The 18,412-nt window shown below is 41.9% G+C and overlaps 1 protein-coding gene across 3 annotated transcripts in view; it reads right to left on the reverse strand.

Annotated features, from left to right (window-relative positions):
- Nucleotides 1-1,756: 1,756 nt before the first annotated feature.
- skor2 (SKI family transcriptional corepressor 2) overlaps nucleotides 1,757-18,412 on the reverse strand; it is a 167,665-nt gene continuing 151,009 nt past the window's right edge. Inside the window, exons 1-9 of one of the 3 annotated variants that reach the window (XM_049603632.1) lie at nucleotides 14,859-15,024; nucleotides 10,743-12,751; nucleotides 10,230-10,293; nucleotides 9,368-9,445; nucleotides 6,647-6,712; nucleotides 6,387-6,485; nucleotides 6,086-6,153; nucleotides 3,751-3,814; nucleotides 1,757-3,328 (exon numbers count right to left, since the gene is read on the reverse strand). In XM_049603632.1, coding sequence (XP_049459589.1) covers nucleotides 3,758-3,814; nucleotides 6,086-6,153; nucleotides 6,387-6,485; nucleotides 6,647-6,712; nucleotides 9,368-9,445; nucleotides 10,230-10,293; nucleotides 10,743-12,722 — 2,412 coding nt within the window. In that variant the 5' untranslated portion in view covers nucleotides 12,723-12,751; nucleotides 14,859-15,024 and the 3' untranslated portion in view covers nucleotides 1,757-3,328; nucleotides 3,751-3,757. Of the gene's footprint in view, nucleotides 3,329-3,750; nucleotides 3,815-6,085; nucleotides 6,154-6,386; nucleotides 6,486-6,646; nucleotides 6,713-9,367; nucleotides 9,446-10,229; nucleotides 10,294-10,742; nucleotides 12,752-14,756; nucleotides 15,025-18,412 lie in introns of those variants that run through there. The other 2 variants (XM_049603631.1, XM_049603630.1) reach the window with 2 other exon arrangements.

Consider the following 18,412-nt stretch of genomic DNA (forward strand, 5'->3'; position numbering starts at 1 on the left):
CAGCCATCGTATAAAGAGTCCAGGACGAGCTCTCAAAGACTCATTCCTCCACTCATCCAGATCATCAGCACTTCTCCATCTAATCGCCAAAGACTTGTCCCATTCTTATTCATTCGTTCACATTAATAAATATTCTTTAACCATAAAAACGTCTCTCTCTCCTGATTGAAATGTTCATATTATCCTATCATTGTCAACTGACTTATGCTGCTGTTTGGGACATCTCTCATTTGCTTTTATTTCATTTGTATGTCGGCTACTGTTTGTATCTTTATCTTTATTTTACCAATCCATGTGTTTTATACCCAGGGGTGATGGAGTTGGGGGGGAAGTGGGAATGATCGCCCCAAAAAACTTTGCATTAGTAATATAAGTTCAGTTTTGTTTCTGTGGCAAAACTAAACTAAAAGACTGAACTTTGTTTAAAAAAAAAAATAGTGGAATCTCCATAAAAGCCCTTCTCTCGTGTCCACCAAAATGTTTTTTTCTGAGGCCAGTGAATTCTTTTAATGCTCTGCACTGGGAGCACCAGGTATTTACACTACGCTACAAATGACAGCGGTGCAATGATGTGCTGGGTGTTAATTCTGCACCAAGCACTGCTGGTTGTTTTTTTCTCTGAGCCAGTTGAAAAACTTTCAATATTTGGTTTTATATATGGAACGGTTGTCACTGTCACTTCAGCCTTTCAGTCACAGTGGAGGAGGGACATGTGCTGTTAACACAACCATCTTAAACATACATGTGCTGAACAACAATGGAGGAGAAATCTGTCAATATACTGTGTATGTTTTATGTCTCCTCTCATGAACCCACACAGACGGGCAGGTCCATACTTTCTCCTTAGGATACTCCATATCATAGTAACCGATGCAAAGCTGAGTGTTTTCTAAGGGTCGATCACACCGAGATGAAAGGCTAGAAAAGCAACGCCAGTAAAACCATTGTTTTCCTATGATACGGCGCGTCTGACCGGCGTTCAAGCGTCTTTTTAGACGGGTGTTTTTCCAGCATCTTTTTAGACGCGCATTTTTGTAGACACTTCTTTTTAGACGCACGTAGACGCTGAAAAGTTAAAATATGTTGTAATATGTGTAAAATATGCGTCAGATGCCAGTAGCTAGCACGCATTTAATAAGCGCTTCCAGCGTTTCAAGCGTCTTTGAAGCGTCCGCGTCTCTAGCGTCTCATTTCTGTGTGATCGCCCCCTAAGGAGCGCCTGGCATTTTTGTCTGGGATAAAAAAATCGCTTTGGTGGCCACTGGGCCTAAAAGGTGCAAAACAGTTTAGTCTGCCCCTGCACTAGAAGCTGTCATTAAATGCAGCTTGAGCCAAGTGAGTAACTGATTATACTGCTGTAGCATCCATGTATATTATCATGTCTTTCGGCCAGAGAGGGAAATTTGGGTTCCAAAAACATAAAGAAATGAAACTGGTTCATAAAAAAAAAGAGATATGGATCAAGACAGGAAGGGCGCGGGCTTACAGAGACTGCTTACAGGGTCCTGAATTTGGTGCTATGTCCCTGTTTATATCATATTTATTTCATTTCTTAATTTGAGCATGGAGCTAAAAGGATTATTTTCCCATAAACAGCAGACAGGCCTAATCATGAAAGCACATTCTGGATATTGTATAGACTTTTAATTTACACATAAATAGTAGAGAAACTACAAGAACATATTTAAATACATCTGCATTAACAGTTTAATATGATAACATCTCTCTCAGTAGATGACAGCTTTATCCATTCATTCATTCATCGCATTCTATAAACAAGGTGGGTGAGTGCTCATTTTTATTCTCTCTGACATACACGTGACTGCACCATCATCATCATCACCATCATCATCAAAACGTTGCTTTCTTTTTCTTTTCACATTATAATAAATAATATTTCCACAATCGGGGTCTTCGGCCCCCGGTACTCAAATAAATAAACAAACAAACAAACACATATAGATAGACTGACTGTGAGGTTCAGTACTCTCACGTTATGACTTTTATACAGTCGGGTGGAATCATTTACAGGTAGATATACAACACTGACACACTTCAGTCTTTTGCTCCTCACGGCGCCGACACCTTTAAATGTCGATTCACCACCTCCAACATTTACTGATGGCGGCGATATTACCTTCACTTCCTGGTGGAGGTGACGCTTGTCTGAGTGGAGGGTAAAAATCCCTTTGAACAGAGGATTCTCCAGCTGTTTGATATGCTTGGAAATTAACAGTAGAAGGCGTTGAACATTGTTTTAAGGGTGACTTTTCCTGTTTAAATAAAAGTGAAAATGTTTTATCGGAGCATTTAACATAATACTGTTGTTTTTTTTGTACACTCGCTCCCAAATACCAACACTACAGGTACAAACTGCTCTGCCAGTGCACAGCTTGCTCAAAGTGTGACACCACCCTGCTCTCGTTGCATCTTTAGGCTTAAAACCCAAAGAAACACTTCTTTCCTGTTCCTCTTTATTTTGTTCTTCATCTGGCATATTCAAGTCAGGGATATCTAAAAGACCGAACATGGGTGCATCAGGTCACCACTGACACCTGACACCTGGTGGGAATGGTGATATGTGTTCACGGGGAACGTTTGTTTTGGTCAATAAACACAACTGGACGTGGTAAGGATAATCCCTTTGGGATCAAATGTTGCCAATACATGAAGGTTGGTGTGTCTGTTTCGCTTCAGGGCAACCACAGCAATAGTGATACTAACAACAGCAACGATCTTAGTGTGAAGACTGTCCTCAGCCGCAGTCTGGTGTATGTACAGTTGGGCCAGCAGCAGTCATGGACGCCCAGTCTGACTCTCTCCTTTTGCTTTTTGTCTCTTAAAGAGGTCTAAAAAGTTCAGAGTTTCCTATTCAACGGCCCTAAAATGCGGTCGCTTTGGTCCTGGTTGGGTAAAGCTTCGAGTCTGACGATGAGGAAAGAGCGAAGGTCGTTGTGTTTCCCTTGATGTCACCAGTTTGTGCCCCTTTCAGTTCAGTCAGTTTGGGGAATAAACTGGACTCAGGGAGACGGAAACAAGGGTGAAACTTTTACCTCGCTGCAGTACAAACTGGCTCAAATGTGTTCCTAACAGACGGAGTTTAAGTGCAGGGTTATTAACAGAGGCTGTGCTGCAGAGGCTGAAACATCGCTGTCCCAGGAAAACTTAAGAAATGTATTTATAGACTATATAGTGTCATATTCCTCTCTGTTTGTGTCTCTCCTACTTTTCTCTGTCGCTTTCATGACTGTTTTTTATTCTTCTTCTTGGGGCATTCACAGAAATCCACACAGCTTCCTTCTCTCACGTGGGGTTGTGTTGACGTAGCCTGCAAAACAATAAATAAATGACATAATTAAGTGTTTCTAAAGACTAGTCAAGTGAAGTTTTCTGCTCTCGGATGGCTGAAGTTTGCCAGACCAGGATAATTAACTGTCAAGCACATTAAACACCAAATAGTAATTGAATTTCACAATTTGCCATTAAATCACCACCTTAAGTAAAAGAACACCAGTGTAATTGTCAGATTACAGCCTCGTCTGGCTGCAAACTGTCAATCCTAAATGTGGCCCAGCTTCCAAAATCTATTAAAACTACATCAAAGGCAATTAAACTTTGCTGAACTTCCTCTGCCTGCTTTGTGGTATACGTAATTAAATGTTTAAATCCTCATCTGACACCTACCTGCGCTGGCATTTTCTTTTTTTCTATGACTAAGCTGCATTATCAAATTAATTAAAAATCACTCACCTTGGAGCTACTTGTTGAGATGGGAGCTGATCTTCTCTTTTCTGATGATGTTTGCGTAGGGAATCTGAAAGAAACAACATGTAAGATGACGTCTGAGCGAACAAGGACTGGACACATATGTATAAATAGAGTTTATGATCTTGATATGACCTTGCAAACTTTTAAATAAGACACCAAATTTCTTGTTTTATCATTGTAAATAATTGGTCACCTACAAAAAAAGCCAAATCCAAACACTAAGCATTTGGTTTCTTGTGTTCAACTTCAGCGCTAACACCAAGACGCCATGCAAAAATGCAAACATTAAATGGGAGGTGGACACTGGGACATTAACCGTACATTTGAGGACTCTGAGTGGAAGCCGATTTGTGATGGCTCTCAGTCATTCTCCCATAACAGCCGACACAGTTTAACGTAACACACGGGGTTTACGTGACCCGTATCATCTCTGCAAGATAAGCAGCAGCTACTCGGAGCACTGTCCTCGATGTAAGACTGAAGCAGGGACTCTTTTACACCTCACCTCGCTTAGGGATACTATTTAAGTAATCTTTCCTTCCCTTTTTTTCTGGTGTATGTTTTTTGATGTTTGTTATAGTAGTTTCCTTTTTACATGCATATTTTTGACATTTGGTTCGTAGTAATTTCTCATTTTAGCACAGGGATTTCTTTTTCTTCTTGTTTTCTTAAATGCTTGTGGAGGCGTGTCATTTTCAAAATGGCTTCTCATTATAATCCATTGCTCCTGTCCAACCTTTTGCACTCTGACGAAGACCATAGAGTCAAAACCAGTGGGTGTTTTAATGTCAGCAGCCATGTTTTGAAATAAAGGCTCTTTAACCTAATTCAAATGCATCTGGTGCTGCTCCACGCAGGAGTGCCTGAAGTTCATTTTTTGTTCCCAAGTATTTGAGATCTTTTTTGGATATTATAAAAAGAATTGTGTGGGTGGAGATCCCAACCAGCCCAAGACTGACATTACTGGGGGACGTATCAGTTTTACCAGTCAGTATGAGAGGCAATATTTGCTTTAAAGATCTCGAAGATTATGTCTGATCTCAGAAAAACATGCTGGGGAACCTTTGTAAACTTTTTACAATACAGATTTTCTGATGTACATGGTCAAACTACAGACCTCTGCTCCTGTACGGCTCTGTAGATCGGTCAAATTCTGGGATATCTTTTAAAAAGGTAACATGTAGCACAACATTATGTAAAAGTATAGTATATTCCATATATTATCATGTCAGGATGTCTGTCTCTTGATGTCAATCCCAGATATTTGATCTGTTACTGAACTGAATCTTGTTTGTGGCGGAAAAACAAATGGAAAACTCAATAAACATATTCTATGTATGAGTTATTAACATTATTTTGTCTCAAAAACAAATTTTCCTTTTTGTAAATGAATAAAAATACTGTAAATAATATCAAGATCTGATTACAGTTACACTAGAAAAAGATTAAATTTAAAATTCTAGCAAGTCGTTGAAGTTTCAGGGCAATATTCAGTCCATATTATGAAATTAAATGCAGCACCATAAATCTAAAATTTTGCCGAATGTCTGTGTGAAATGAACTTGTCATTACTCTCAGACAGATCCATCTGCTGGCTCCAGACACATTAGTCAATTCTGAATGTTTGTAGCGTGCACGTACATGCTTATAAATGAGCCCGATTGCCTCCTCAGTCGTGTGCCTTTGTGGTTACATGACTGCGGCGTGCTCCTTTGTGCGGGGTTTGCGCTCATGTGCATATGAGCGTGTACAGTTGTTGCATGTGTCAGAAGGCAAAGACAAACACCGTCTGTCAGCCTGTCTGCCAGCTGCTCCAGTGATTGATGTGGACGGAAACACTCAGACGGCTGCGGAGGAACTTCTCACCCATGAAAGACGAACTCGATGATTGGCTCTGTCTTTTGACGGACAAATAAGCAATAGGAGAAGTGTCCGGTTGAGTCCGACTGATGGCTCTATTTGTTCTGCGTTTAATTTCTGTTTTACTTTTGGCTTCAGATTTCATATTTGTGTCGGCACTCTGCCATAGCTGCAGTGTTAATTGGGTTGTTATTGTCACGTTTCCTCATGCGTTTTTGATTTCCTCTTCTTCTGCTCAAACTGTGTAACTATATTTTCACTGGCAAGTGCTTCACAATTAGTCTTAATTATATTCTTTCTAAAAATCATTACCGAGATTGTTCTCCAAAGCGAGCAGAGAGGCTTTTCTTACATTCATGTATCTATAAAAGGGTGTTTTATTTGTCATTTAAAGGCGTAGCAGTGCTATTTATTTTCCATCAGTGTTGAGCACTGATTGTGTCATTAGGAGTCTTACCATCTGTAACTGTTGGACCATCTCTTCTCTGTAGGCGAGCTCTCGTTTCATCTGGTCTTGGAAATTATCTGAAATTAGCGTCAGAATCTACGATCAGCCCAAGCAGTGCTATCATTTGAATAACTGAACAAGTACAATTATTATAACACAGCCGATGAAGGATGAAGGAGGCTTAGAGAAAGTGGGGGAACAGAAAGACAGAGAACGGTACAGAGGAGGAAACTTCAGAGAGACAGAGAAAGAGAGGTTGCCCTTCAGAGTGTGAGAAAGAAAAGCGAGGTGAGTAAAGAAAATGACTCACGGAAGACAGGGAACGGTGAAGTGCCTTTCAGAGCGTGAAACTCCTGCTCCAGTCTCCTCCTGAAGTCGATCTGCTCCAGCAACACCTTCTGGAGCTCCTCTGCAGGAACAGGAAGGAGAGGGAGAAGGAAAAATGAAAATGGAAAGAGAGAGATAGGACAGTGTGTTAGAAATAAATGCAGTAAAATATCTTCATCATCTTACATCTCATATATTTCTGTGGTTAACCCAGTTTCTGTTACTCAAATAAAGAACATTTACCTTTCTCCATGTTCTCGACGTCCTTCTTCAGCGGCACAGGAGAGGCAGCACCTTGGCTTTGATCACCTGAAAACACAAGAGACTTCGTTTCTGATTTCTGTTGCATATAATTTTAATAATCAGCTCACCCCAAACTCCTCTATGTGAACTTTATAACCACTCAGTGATCAGGAAAGCCATCCTGATCACTGAGGACCCTTCTCGCCCCTTCCACGACTCCTTCCAGTTACCAGCCTGGAAAAATATCGACAAGAAATCCTTTACTCCCTCTGCAATAACCATGCTGAGCAATCTAAAATATATACTGCACTTTAATCTGCTTTTATTAGTCGTGTTTTTACAGTCCTCTTTTTTATATATTTGTTTTAAATGCGTCTTAAATGTGAATCATGTGTATTGATGAGCTTGGTCATGAGTTACATTTATCGTGAACTGATTTCCCATCACTCCAGTCTGATTGGATCTTCATGTGCCCCCTCTTTACTTTGGCATCAACACTGCAAACCCTTCCCCATCGCATCTCTTCCTCTCCTGACCCGTCTGCCTCCAGTGCAGCACTGTAATTCACTCCTCTGCCTCTAGATGTCAGTGTAAGTTTGTGCTAACGACTTGACAGCACTGATGGAGACCTTTACTGCGCTCGCTCTCTGACATGTTCAATCTCTTCTTGCTTGTCAGATCATATTGCTTTCTATTAAGAAAACAAAGGAGCTCTACTTGCGTTCAGAAACGAGAGCAAATCAATTTTTGTAGTTCGTGAACTGACGTTAAAGTCTGTGCCGAGAAAAGTTGAAAAGGTAGATGCACAAATTTTGCTTAAAAAGAATTGCAAGCTTGCAGGTTAGTGTGCCGTCAAACTGTTGCATGATAATGTCAGTGAGTTTAGTTTGGGCAGGTGAATTGTTTGAGGCTATGGATAGAGCAACCATAAACTAATGTAAAACTGTATTATCATAGTCACGCAGCATTTCATATGATGTATGTTTTTGTGTTGCCGCTGGAGGCAATCTACTTGTTGCTTTAAAATTTCACCATCTTCTATCAAACAAACATCTTCATCACATGCTGTTTTCAAATTTACCACTTTGAAAGTTTCTGTATTGTTCCTCGCCTGTGTGTGTGTGTGTTCGTCTGAGTTGTGACAATGAGGCATCGTGCGCCTTAAATGAAGCGATCCAGCAGACTCGATATGTATATTCTACCTCCAGTCATTTCATATCCCGGCTCCTTAAGCCTCCCCATGCCTCTCTCTCCGTTTCTCTCTCATTTAGAGCAGAGAGCGCTCTCGTCTCCTCCTCTCCTCCTCTCCTCTCTCCTTTCCTCTCCTCTCTCTGTCTCATTTGACAAGCAAATTTGCAGACAGTGCCCGAGGATAACAACCTCGTTTGACAGTCAATTAACCGTGAATAGTCAAAGCCAAGGCGGTTTGCATTACATAAATGGAAAATTAGATTATTTTTTCTCCCTAGAAACAGAGGGAGAGTTTAAAGACAGTGGAGGGGGGGTGGTGGGACTCGGAGGAATCAGGCCTTCTAATCACGTAGAGCTTCCCACCGCCCAGGGAGACGTTTGGCAATCAGGGGAAAGGTGGTCTCATTTAATTTGTTTCGTGTAATTTTTCGAAATACATTATACATTATGCGCAGGGATCATTACGGTGTGTGTGTGTGTGCATGTGTGTGTGTGTGTGTGTGTGTAGGGGTTGAGGGAGTGAGGGGTGTGGGGGGGTAGATATAAATGTTGGCACAGATGTCATAAAGCACTTTTAATGTCTTCCTGACAGATATAAAAAGGCAATAAGCTGTGATCTTTTTCAAACGGGAAAGGGTTTTTTGCGCTGAGGAGGGGAAAAAAAGGCAATTATGTCGGCGGCGATATGGGTCTAGGATGGAGATTGCCAGCGCGGCTGCTTATCTCTGAGCTGATGTTTTCTTGTTGAACTATAACGGCCCCCCTAAGAGTAACAGCCCCGGCGACAGCGCTGCTAAAGAGAGCAGCCATGGCAGAGCGGCAGCAGGAGCAGCTTTGCACTGCTGTTTCATCTCTGTGTATTTATATGAATCCCTTAACTCATGTCTGAGAGGAGGAGGAGGAGGAGGAGGAGATTGAGGCGGATGAAGCTGGAGACTGAGGAGCTTTCTCTCAGTGCTTTAAGTATTCGCAGTCTCGTTTGTGTAATAAGACGAAATGCCACTGTAACTTATGCATGTGAGGTCATATTTATTTCCAAGCGAGGGGTTTTTTTAATCAGCATTGTTTGTTTTGTGTATGGAAACATTCACTGTCTGTGCTGGATTACATCAAGGGAGCCAACTGTAGCTTTTGATGCCACTATTATATATATTTTTATATATAAAACAATGTGTTCATTTTAATTTACCTTTCCATGTTCATATATTTAAGGTCAGAGTGCAAATAAATGATATTAGATAAGACTTACATTTACAGTCAAGTGTTTTTAATTGTGCTTTTTTCTTAATTTCCTGTCTGATCATGATTTAATCAAAAGTTTTATAAATATCTCAGCTTTGCTTTTTGAACGAAAAATCAAATTACACCAGAGTAAAGCCAAACGCCACTCTAATAATTATACTTTCAGGCTCACCTCACATGTCATTTTGTAATTTTGCTGTGCTTTTGTCATTGATTAAGTCGTTGTTTTATCATCTACAGCTGCTCTGCAACCCAAAAAAAGAGAAACATACAAGCGAGTATGCATACCTGAGCTTTCCCTCCAGTATTCGGGCGCTGACGTCTCACTCTCCGGCAGAAAGAAAGTACTCTGCTCTTTGTTTTCATCTGCGAGAAAATGAGAAAGTCGGAGACACAGACAGGCAGAGAGTTTCAGTAAGGCCCATTGGTTGAGCTGGTTATCCGGACACATGGAGATAACTAAGTGTGCGCACGGTGTGTGTGTGTCCTTTGTGTGTATGTGGGCCATGTGAGCACAGCGCCACACAGCACACACACACACACAAAGACATTTTCTTCGGCGAAAGGGTCAGAGTGGGAGATGAGAGGAGCAAATGAAACGTCACAGGAATATGAGCCTCGCGGGGACACGGAGGGGACTATAAAACCACTCACTCAGACACTAAATGAAACAAAGATGCTATAATACAAGCGACTCGGACGTCTGATGAAACAGGTCGTGTGTAACAGTTTGCTGAAATAGATCGTGTAATGCTGTTTGATGAAACAGTGTAAAAAGCTGGTCAAACATTTGATGAAGCCAAGACATGGTGAAACAACTGTAGGGTGAAAGATGGAGCGTAAGGCAAACAGCAGAGCGTGCAAAGTGTTTTTTTGTAGATTATATATGAACGAGAAAGTGTATTTTGGTTTTGCAAATGCTTTAAAGATGCATTTTAACTTTTAAAACAAGAGTAATTTACAATTTAAAAAGGATAAATTATAAGATATTTCTTTACACTTAGATATATACTGAAATAAAGTCTCAAATAACTAATCTATCTTTTATTTAGCGTGTAATCTGCTGTTATAGACGTCTTTCATGACCTTTGTGTTAGAAAATATGAGCAGAAAAGGTTTAAAAACAAAAGATTAAAATGTCAGAGCTCACCAGAGATGCTGGAGTTGTCTTTGGTTGCGTACACAGGTAGTCCTTCGTCTCTGTTTTTGTGAACCTGAAAGCAAAATATAGTATTTTATTTTACGCACCTGCTGTATTTTCTTACTCATCTGGATTTTTTTTGTGTAAAATTTAAGTCATTAATTGGCAAATGCAGTCTGCAGTATGTTACTCAATGAATGATTTAACTCGTTCTGCTTTAAAATGTTCCTCATAACTCTGCCTCCCTCCTCCTCCTCTCTCAGAGGCCTGGTTAATGCAGGAGTCGACAGGTTAAAGATTAGAGTTGCCCTAACAGGCTGGGGTGACAGAAGGAGAACAAACACACGGCGGCCATTAAACAATCCACACCTGGGCCTATTAGCCGGGATCAGAATGGGGTGACTGTTTCAATTTCTACAGGGAGAAAGCAGCCTATCAATCTGCTTATGCAGATCACATCACTGCCTGACTGCAGCACCATTTAAATAATAATTAGTTAAAGTGGCCTGGGGGGATATTTACGTTTTTGTAAGCTGGGTCCTCTCGGTGAGGCGGGGTGGAGCTGGAGAGAGGCAGGCTGGCAGTAGGGGAGGCAGGCAGGCTGGGGGACTCCTGCTGGATGGGGTCCGAGGAGGAGGGAGGGGAGGTGCCGGCATACATGGCGCCACTCCCTCGCTCCTTCCCCCTCTCCTCTCCGTGGCTGTCGCTCAACGCGGGGAGGTACAGGTTGGATTGAGTCTGTGGCGGCCTGTTCGTGAAGCTCCCCTCCTCCTCGTCCTCCTGCTTCGACGACTCCACGTCCACCTCCCCCTCCTCTTCGCTCTCCACTCCCTCCACCTCTCCATCGCCTCCGCTTTCACTCCCGTAACTACAGCTGCTGCTGGGCGATAGCCGCTGGTGGCGGTCTGACCTGGCGACCCCAAAGTCCTCCTCTGTTGCCCCAGTGACTCCTCCACTGTTGCTGTGGAGCTTGGCGATGCTCTCAGCGTCCTTAATGACAGGTCGGAAGGCTGAGCCATAGCTCGGCTTCCTGGTTTGGAGGGTCGGGGTGTCTAGGAGTTTGAGCCAGCCCTCTGACGTCACAGGGCGAAGGTCAGGTGTTACTGTTGTGCACTCTGGGTCAAAGAGCCCAGATCTGGGTGTGGTAGTCCCACTGCCGGGCGCCATGGTTGTGCTGACACCGTTTGCGTTGCCAGCTACAGCTCCAGGCTCGGTGGGGTCTGAGAGATCCAGAAAGGCCTGCCTGAGAGAGGGGTTGTCTGCCAGGGAGGAGAGGGCGCTGGGCTGAGGCTGGAGGTAGGTCGGGACAGGGATTCCTCCCGCCGCTCTCGGTGGCCAGAACATGCAGAAAGGAGGATAAAAAGTGTCTTTGCGGCCGGGCCATAAAAGACCCGACAGCCCTGCTCCTTTCTGCCCGCCTGAAACATCACTGTCGTCCTTTTTCTGCTGGCAGAGGCCAAACGCTGGGAAGGGGTACGGCGAGGGGAAGAGCGACGTGGGAGGGAACTTCTGCAGCATGCCGAAGCCTTTGCTCGGGACGGGGATGACAGGGTAGCTACGTGGCGTCTTCCGGGGAGACAGACTGCCTCCATCCAGATCATCCTCGTCTTCAAAGCGCGCTCTTTTCTGAACACCCAGGTCAGGTCCCATCATGTGAGGCACTACTGAACCCGGCAGACTCTTCATCGGACCCATGGAGGGGCAGTGGGCTGACGAGGGCAGCGCTCTCTTCCGGCTGCCTCCGTTAAACATCGCTTTGACGTCCTCCCAGGCGTAGACTAACTCATCAGCCGGGTGCTTGTCAGAGAGTTTGAGGTGTCGTCGCCAGGAGTTGAAGTTGGCAGCGTCGGGCTGGGTGTACTTGGCGTCTGGCGTGCGGTGGGAGTGGAAGATGAACTTATTTGGGGAGAAGTACATGTTGCACAAGGAGCACTTGATGCATTTGGCCCTGGAGCTGTTGTAGCGTGCAGGGATGAAGTTACCACGGCAACCCCAGGCGCACTCGTGTGTCACGTCGAAGGCAAAGTTGTCGGGCAGTTTCGGCGGTGCGTTCTCTCCCAGGAAGGACTTGCAGAGGCGCTCGGCTTCACGCTTGGTGATCATGCCACAGCGGCGTGATGAGATGGGCATGGCGCCGGCCCGACGAAGAATCTCCAACTGGACCGGGGTGCACTGGACGCAGGTGATGCCCAGCGCCACGCGGCGATTATGAATCTCATTATAACTGTAGTTCTTGAGGAGCGTGTTGGAAATCTGCGCCAGGCAAAGTCTCTCGTTGTTGTCGATGACCAGCGAGACGATGGGGACGCCGTACAGGATGACCTGGCCGACCTGGTTCGGCTTGAGGGGTGAGGAGGAAGAGGACGGAGAGGGGGAGGATAAAGAGGAGGAAGAGGAGTGGAGATGGGTGGCTCTGGGTGGTGTCAGAGGTTCCTGCTGGTAGGGGCCTGTTGAGCTCGTCATTATGATGTCATTAGTGCTCGAAAGATGGGTCTTGTCCATACTTGGAGGAAAATTGCTTGTAGAACGACCTGCGTGGAAAGAAAGGACGAAAGATGTGCTTATTTATTTATTTTTTACCATAAAAATGTCCTCTTGTTAAACACACACACACACACACAATGTGAAACAGCTAAATAATTACTTACAATATACACAAACTCTAAAAGAGAAACTAAATAAAAAGTCCACATTTTCATATGTAATGTAAATTAAATACAATTAAATTTAATATATTTGTCACCTAATTTATAGATAAACACCAAAATGTTTTCTTCTTTATTGTCTTTAAGGAACTAATTAAATTTGGAAATACCTAAACATCACTGCACATCACACAAAATAAAATATAAAATATGTCATCTGAACAAGACACTGAAAAAAATTTTTAAAAACTGAATTAAAATATTGAATTAACATTTCTCTGTGATACTAAGTGAAGTGTTTAGTTGACAGCAAATAAAACAGCTTTTCCATGTAGTTTCTTTGCATTAAAAAAAACCCAATCAGGAATGTTAATACTGTAAATTAATTTATTTTCCAAAAGAAATAAAGCCTCTGTAGCATTTTACAGCTCTCTAATAATGAATGTGTTTGCCCGTGTGTGTCTTCAACAAGTTGGCCAATAAACTAGTGAAGAGGAAAACACACTCATCTAACAGTTACAATTTAAATCTTACAATTTAATCCAAATTTCCACCCAAACATACAAACACAAATTAACATTTTAATATTGTGTTTTGATATATTATAAGTAAAGAAAAGGGTGTAACTTAAATACGTCGTCCTTGGCCACCAGTGTTGGATAAAAGGAAACACAAACACAGCGCACAGATATTATTTTAACCCAGTTTAAGTGGCAATCTTGGGGGAACAATCAGTTTTGCTACACTATTACAACAACCTAATTTTCCTATAAGGAAGCTGGCTGTGTCTCTTAAAAGTGGTGGCACATTTAGGTGTTGTCTAAATATTTCTCCACCTTTTTTAAAGCCTTTTAATTCATGTAGATATTTTTTAAAGCATTATGAAAATAGCAGGGGAAATTACTGTGTAAAGAAAGCACATTTAACTGGATATTTTCATGTTCTGGTTGACATCAAAATTAATTTTGCAGTTATTTAAACAATATATTGTAACGTTTTGAATGTGCAATACAAAGCACAGATTTTTACTTCATAGTAAATGTGTGGAGAATGAGTTGTAAAACTGGCTTTGGTATTTCATAAAGATAGCAATGTCTCAAATGCAAACTTCAGAAATTCTCATCTTACATGCAGCACACTGAAATTAAAGTATTTTTGTGCATCACATTTGTTACATCCTTCAAGAACAAAAAACACAAAGAACCACTGAAGAAAGAAAGAAATTGCTTTCTCTTTTAGTCAGTATGAAATGTTTGCTCTAATAAATAAATTCCTAATGTGTCCTAATTTGTTACCAATTACTAAATGTAGGAAGACATCACTATAACAGCAAAATACAGTGTAGAATGTTTTTATTAAACATACAGATGTCGTTTTGAATTTAAACTATTTATTACAGCGCAATAATCTGTGAGACTGTGTGGGCCGAGGAACAAACTGTGAGGAGGAGCTGGAGCCAATAAAACAATTAAAATAAATTAACACTCTATCTCGAGTTTGGCTTCAAATTATACAATAATATAGGCCATTTAAATTAGTATAATATCAGTTTAGTGTAAGTTTAATTCTAGTAAAGTGGCAGCGGGCCTTGATTGAAGTAGCACCTGTCATTTAGTCAGTAGAAAAAAATTAAAGTCGGATTTCTAGTAACAAATATGTTATAATAATAATGATAATTATTATTATTATACGCCAGTAATACGCAGTAATTTTAAAGTATGGTAAAAGCAACGGAATGTTAAATGTTAAAAAAAATCCACGCGCATTTTTTCCCTCTTTAAATAATTTTTAAAGCTTGTTTTCTGTCGCACGCGCTTTTCGTGAACTACGTACATTTTTACCCACACGTTATCCAACTTTCCAGCAGACACAGAGGAGCAGCAGTTCTTACCTGACTCCTGACAATAATGACAATACTCCCAAAACGGTCACAGTGTCCAAAAAAAAAAAAAAAAAATCCCCGTCACGAGACAAATCGATTTATCCTACGCACCTTTAAAAAACTCATTTTTACCGCGCGTGCCACACAGACTTCACCGAGTTATAATATCCGGGGGAAACACATGGATGAAACCGGTCACCGGTTTTTGTCTCCAACTGCAGAGTGAGCCGCTCGTGAGATAAGATGTGAGTAAACTGCGGCGCTCGCGCCAGCTTTATTCGCTTTACAGAGCCACCACGCGCCGTCCTAATCCGTCTCTCCCTCTCTCTCCTCCTCCTCTTCCTCCTCCTCTCTCGACCACGCACCTGCCTCGTGTTTGATTGGCGTGTGGCGCGAGCTCAGCCCACCATCCAGGACACACACACACATGCACACACACACACATTTTTATTCCACGTCTCCTTCACGCGCTGTGCAGCCAAAATGACGTCTTGCTATAACTGCCACTCAAATGCTGGAAAAGTCAAACTAACAGAGGCGCACGAGCTTGGATTGTGCACACGCGCGCAGGAGCCTCCCACAGCAGACCCGGAAGTTAATATTATTTCAGCTAATTTACCCACTTAATGAATATTTATTGAAATTATTACGACACTGTAGCAGCTCTACAACCTGCCATAAGAGTAAGGTGCCTCAGATGGGTGTGTGCTGGTCTGCTGCACCCATGGGGGGGGGGGCTTACGTGATGTTTAACAGTTTGTGCCCCCCCACACACACACAAAATAAACAATGAAGGAGTGTGACTTTTGAAACACAACCCCTGAGTTGCAAATTAATTACCAGACGTAAGTGGCAGAAGAGAGATCGGAGATGTGGCTTTTAAACACAGGCAGTGTGGAGTGAAACATCAGGGGCCCGAGACAGCAGACAGACAGACAGACAGACAGACAGGCTGGCAGACAGACGGGGGATCAGAGTAATGTCTGTCAGTGCAGCTGATTCTCACATTCTGAGACGGCTTTGTGGAAACACGACTCCGTGCGCACGTGCAGGTCGTTCCCAGGAGATGGAAAGGAAGCAGGAAGCGTACTGCAGCCACTATCATCTGCTGTAACCGAGGTTGCAGAGGAGCTCCCAGCTCGAATTCACCTGAAGAGGGCCCTCAAGATTATTTCTTTAACAGGAGGGGGGGCCAGATCCGTGTCCCCTCAGAGGGCCCAGGAATCCCTGACTGCACCCCTGCTCCGACTTCTTAAAGCAGGCATGTTTCTCCTCCTGCTGCTCAATTACTCCTTCCACTAAAAATACGCAGGCAAATTACAGATATGAAGGCGCAGACCTAAATGTGACGGCTGTAACCCAGATATCAGCCTCCTCACAGTCTGGCTGTCTTCAAGGATGTGAGACAGGAAGTGGTTTAACTCTGCGTGGGATGGGGACGGGGAAGCTTGTCCTAAATAAGCAGTGTCCTCGTTAATTAAGACAACTTGACAAAGTTGTTTTCAGGACGAATTCTGATGTGACCCACGTTCCATGTCTGGGAGAGAAGAGACACTGTAGACCTGTAATGGCTGACATCACAGGTCAGGTTCAACCAATGCTACATAAACACAGGAGGGACAATCTTCAAAATTAATTTAAACATAAATGGACAGTTTAAATATCAATTTGGCAAACACCTTTCTCTGGTTTATGTCCAGCTCTTTATATCTTCACTGACTTTAGGAATTCTGCTGAAGCCTGTCTGAACTTTTGGTTTTCATGCAAGAGACACTTCTCCAGTTTAAACTCATGCTTAATTTCGACATATATATCACATGATGTCATACTTCTGAGCTCACTTTGCAGCTTTTGCATAAATGGATCGTTTAGCCTCTGCTCAGCAGTTAGTTGTTAATGAACTACAGCACATATATGGTCACACAAATGGACATTTCTCATGACATGGGGGCAGTTTTTCGCAGTATATGAAATTTTCTCTTTTGTTATGGAGACACATAGGCCAGTATGCACTCAGATTAAAGGTGAAATAATATGTTAATACAGGGTCAAAATAAGTGGGGATATAATAAAGCAGCTGGTGTAGCTTATACAAGTTTATTTATTATTTTTTTATTTTTATTTTTTCTGTAAAGCGTCGTTGACTATTCTGAGAAGTGCTATGTAAATCCAATGTATTATTATTATTATTATTATTATTATTATTATTTCAGTGGCACAGTCTGAAACGAAGGGACTTCTTGACATTGTTCCATTTTTTTTAACAATTTTGTGACTAATTTGCTAAGACATAAATTTAAAGGTGTCAGAACTTCTTTTTCTAAATATTAAATTATTTATAAAAGCTGCTGAAACTCACAAAAACACTTAAATTTAAGGAAAAAACACCCAACGGCGCCATAAGGGACTTTGTGGCTGTGTTTATTGTATCTTATATCTTAAAAAAATATATATATGGATGAATGTGTGTGAGATCGTGAGGATGATGTGTGTTGGTGCATGTGTAAAAATGTATGTGCTGCTAACTAGATTGCACCAACAAGTTTCGCTGTATAACGTACAATGAAAATAAAGGATCTATTTATGTTTCTATTTATCTAAAAAAGTATTTAATCCAACTTTTATTTATTCTAAATCCTAATATTTTAAAATTCTAAATGCCTCTGTATCTAATCACTTCTCAGTCTAGGATATTGAGACTGGCTGTAATTTATTCTTCCTCAGCAGCATCTTGATAAACATGACAGGGTCACTCTTAAATCTGCGCGTGCAGCTCCAGTGTGTGTGTGTGTGTGTGTGTGTGTGTGTGTGTGTGTATTTGTGCGACACAGCAGAGAGCACGAGCCCCATCTGCTCCTTTTCAAACCAATTTAGGCTGTCACCGCGCGTGCTTTTGTCTCGCGGACGGACGCCACGAGAACACTATAGCTATAGAGCTGCGATGGGACAAGAATGGAAGGGGGCCGGCGCGAGCGCGAGCCACGCACGGGGGGCCATTGGAACGAGTGACGTCACAATAGAGGGATGAGAGGAAGTGATAATAATAATAATAGACTACAGAAGCTTTAACAGCGAATCATTTTCTTTATGGAAATATATGTCGGAAAATATTTATATATTGTTATATTTTAAAAAGAGTTTATAACCTTTTAATCCAGGTGGTATTTTGGGTCTATCAGTAAAGATTAGTGACTTAAAGGTCAGTTAAGTTCTCAAGTTATTAATCTATATTTGGAAATTTGCTGCATAGTTATGTTGCATATAAAGTTTGATCATGTTTACAGATGGATTTACCTTTTATATTTATATATTTATTTATATATTTGTGGAAAGCTTTCTCTGGCGCAGCAATTTTATTACAATAATAAAATCCTAATGAACTTATAAGGCTGCACATACATATAATAAAATCATTGCAGGCGAATTTTAGTGGCACATTTTCTTTTAAACGACAGTAATGAAAGATCTTATCGAAGCAGCATAATGACGCACAACTTCCTCCCTCCCTGAGAAAGATGTCTCTGACATGTTATCAAAAGCAGAGCATGTCTAAACCATGTGAAGCATGCAGGGAGAAAAAGGCTTATTGGAATACAATAGCGCTATTAGCCCCTTTGGAATACATTTCACTTTTTTCATAATGCATTAGCCCGTCGCCCTACTGA

The sequence above is a fragment of the Epinephelus fuscoguttatus genome, linkage group LG18 (genome assembly GCF_011397635.1).
Source record: "Epinephelus fuscoguttatus linkage group LG18, E.fuscoguttatus.final_Chr_v1".
NCBI classification, from domain to species: Eukaryota; Metazoa; Chordata; class Actinopteri; order Perciformes; family Serranidae; genus Epinephelus; species Epinephelus fuscoguttatus.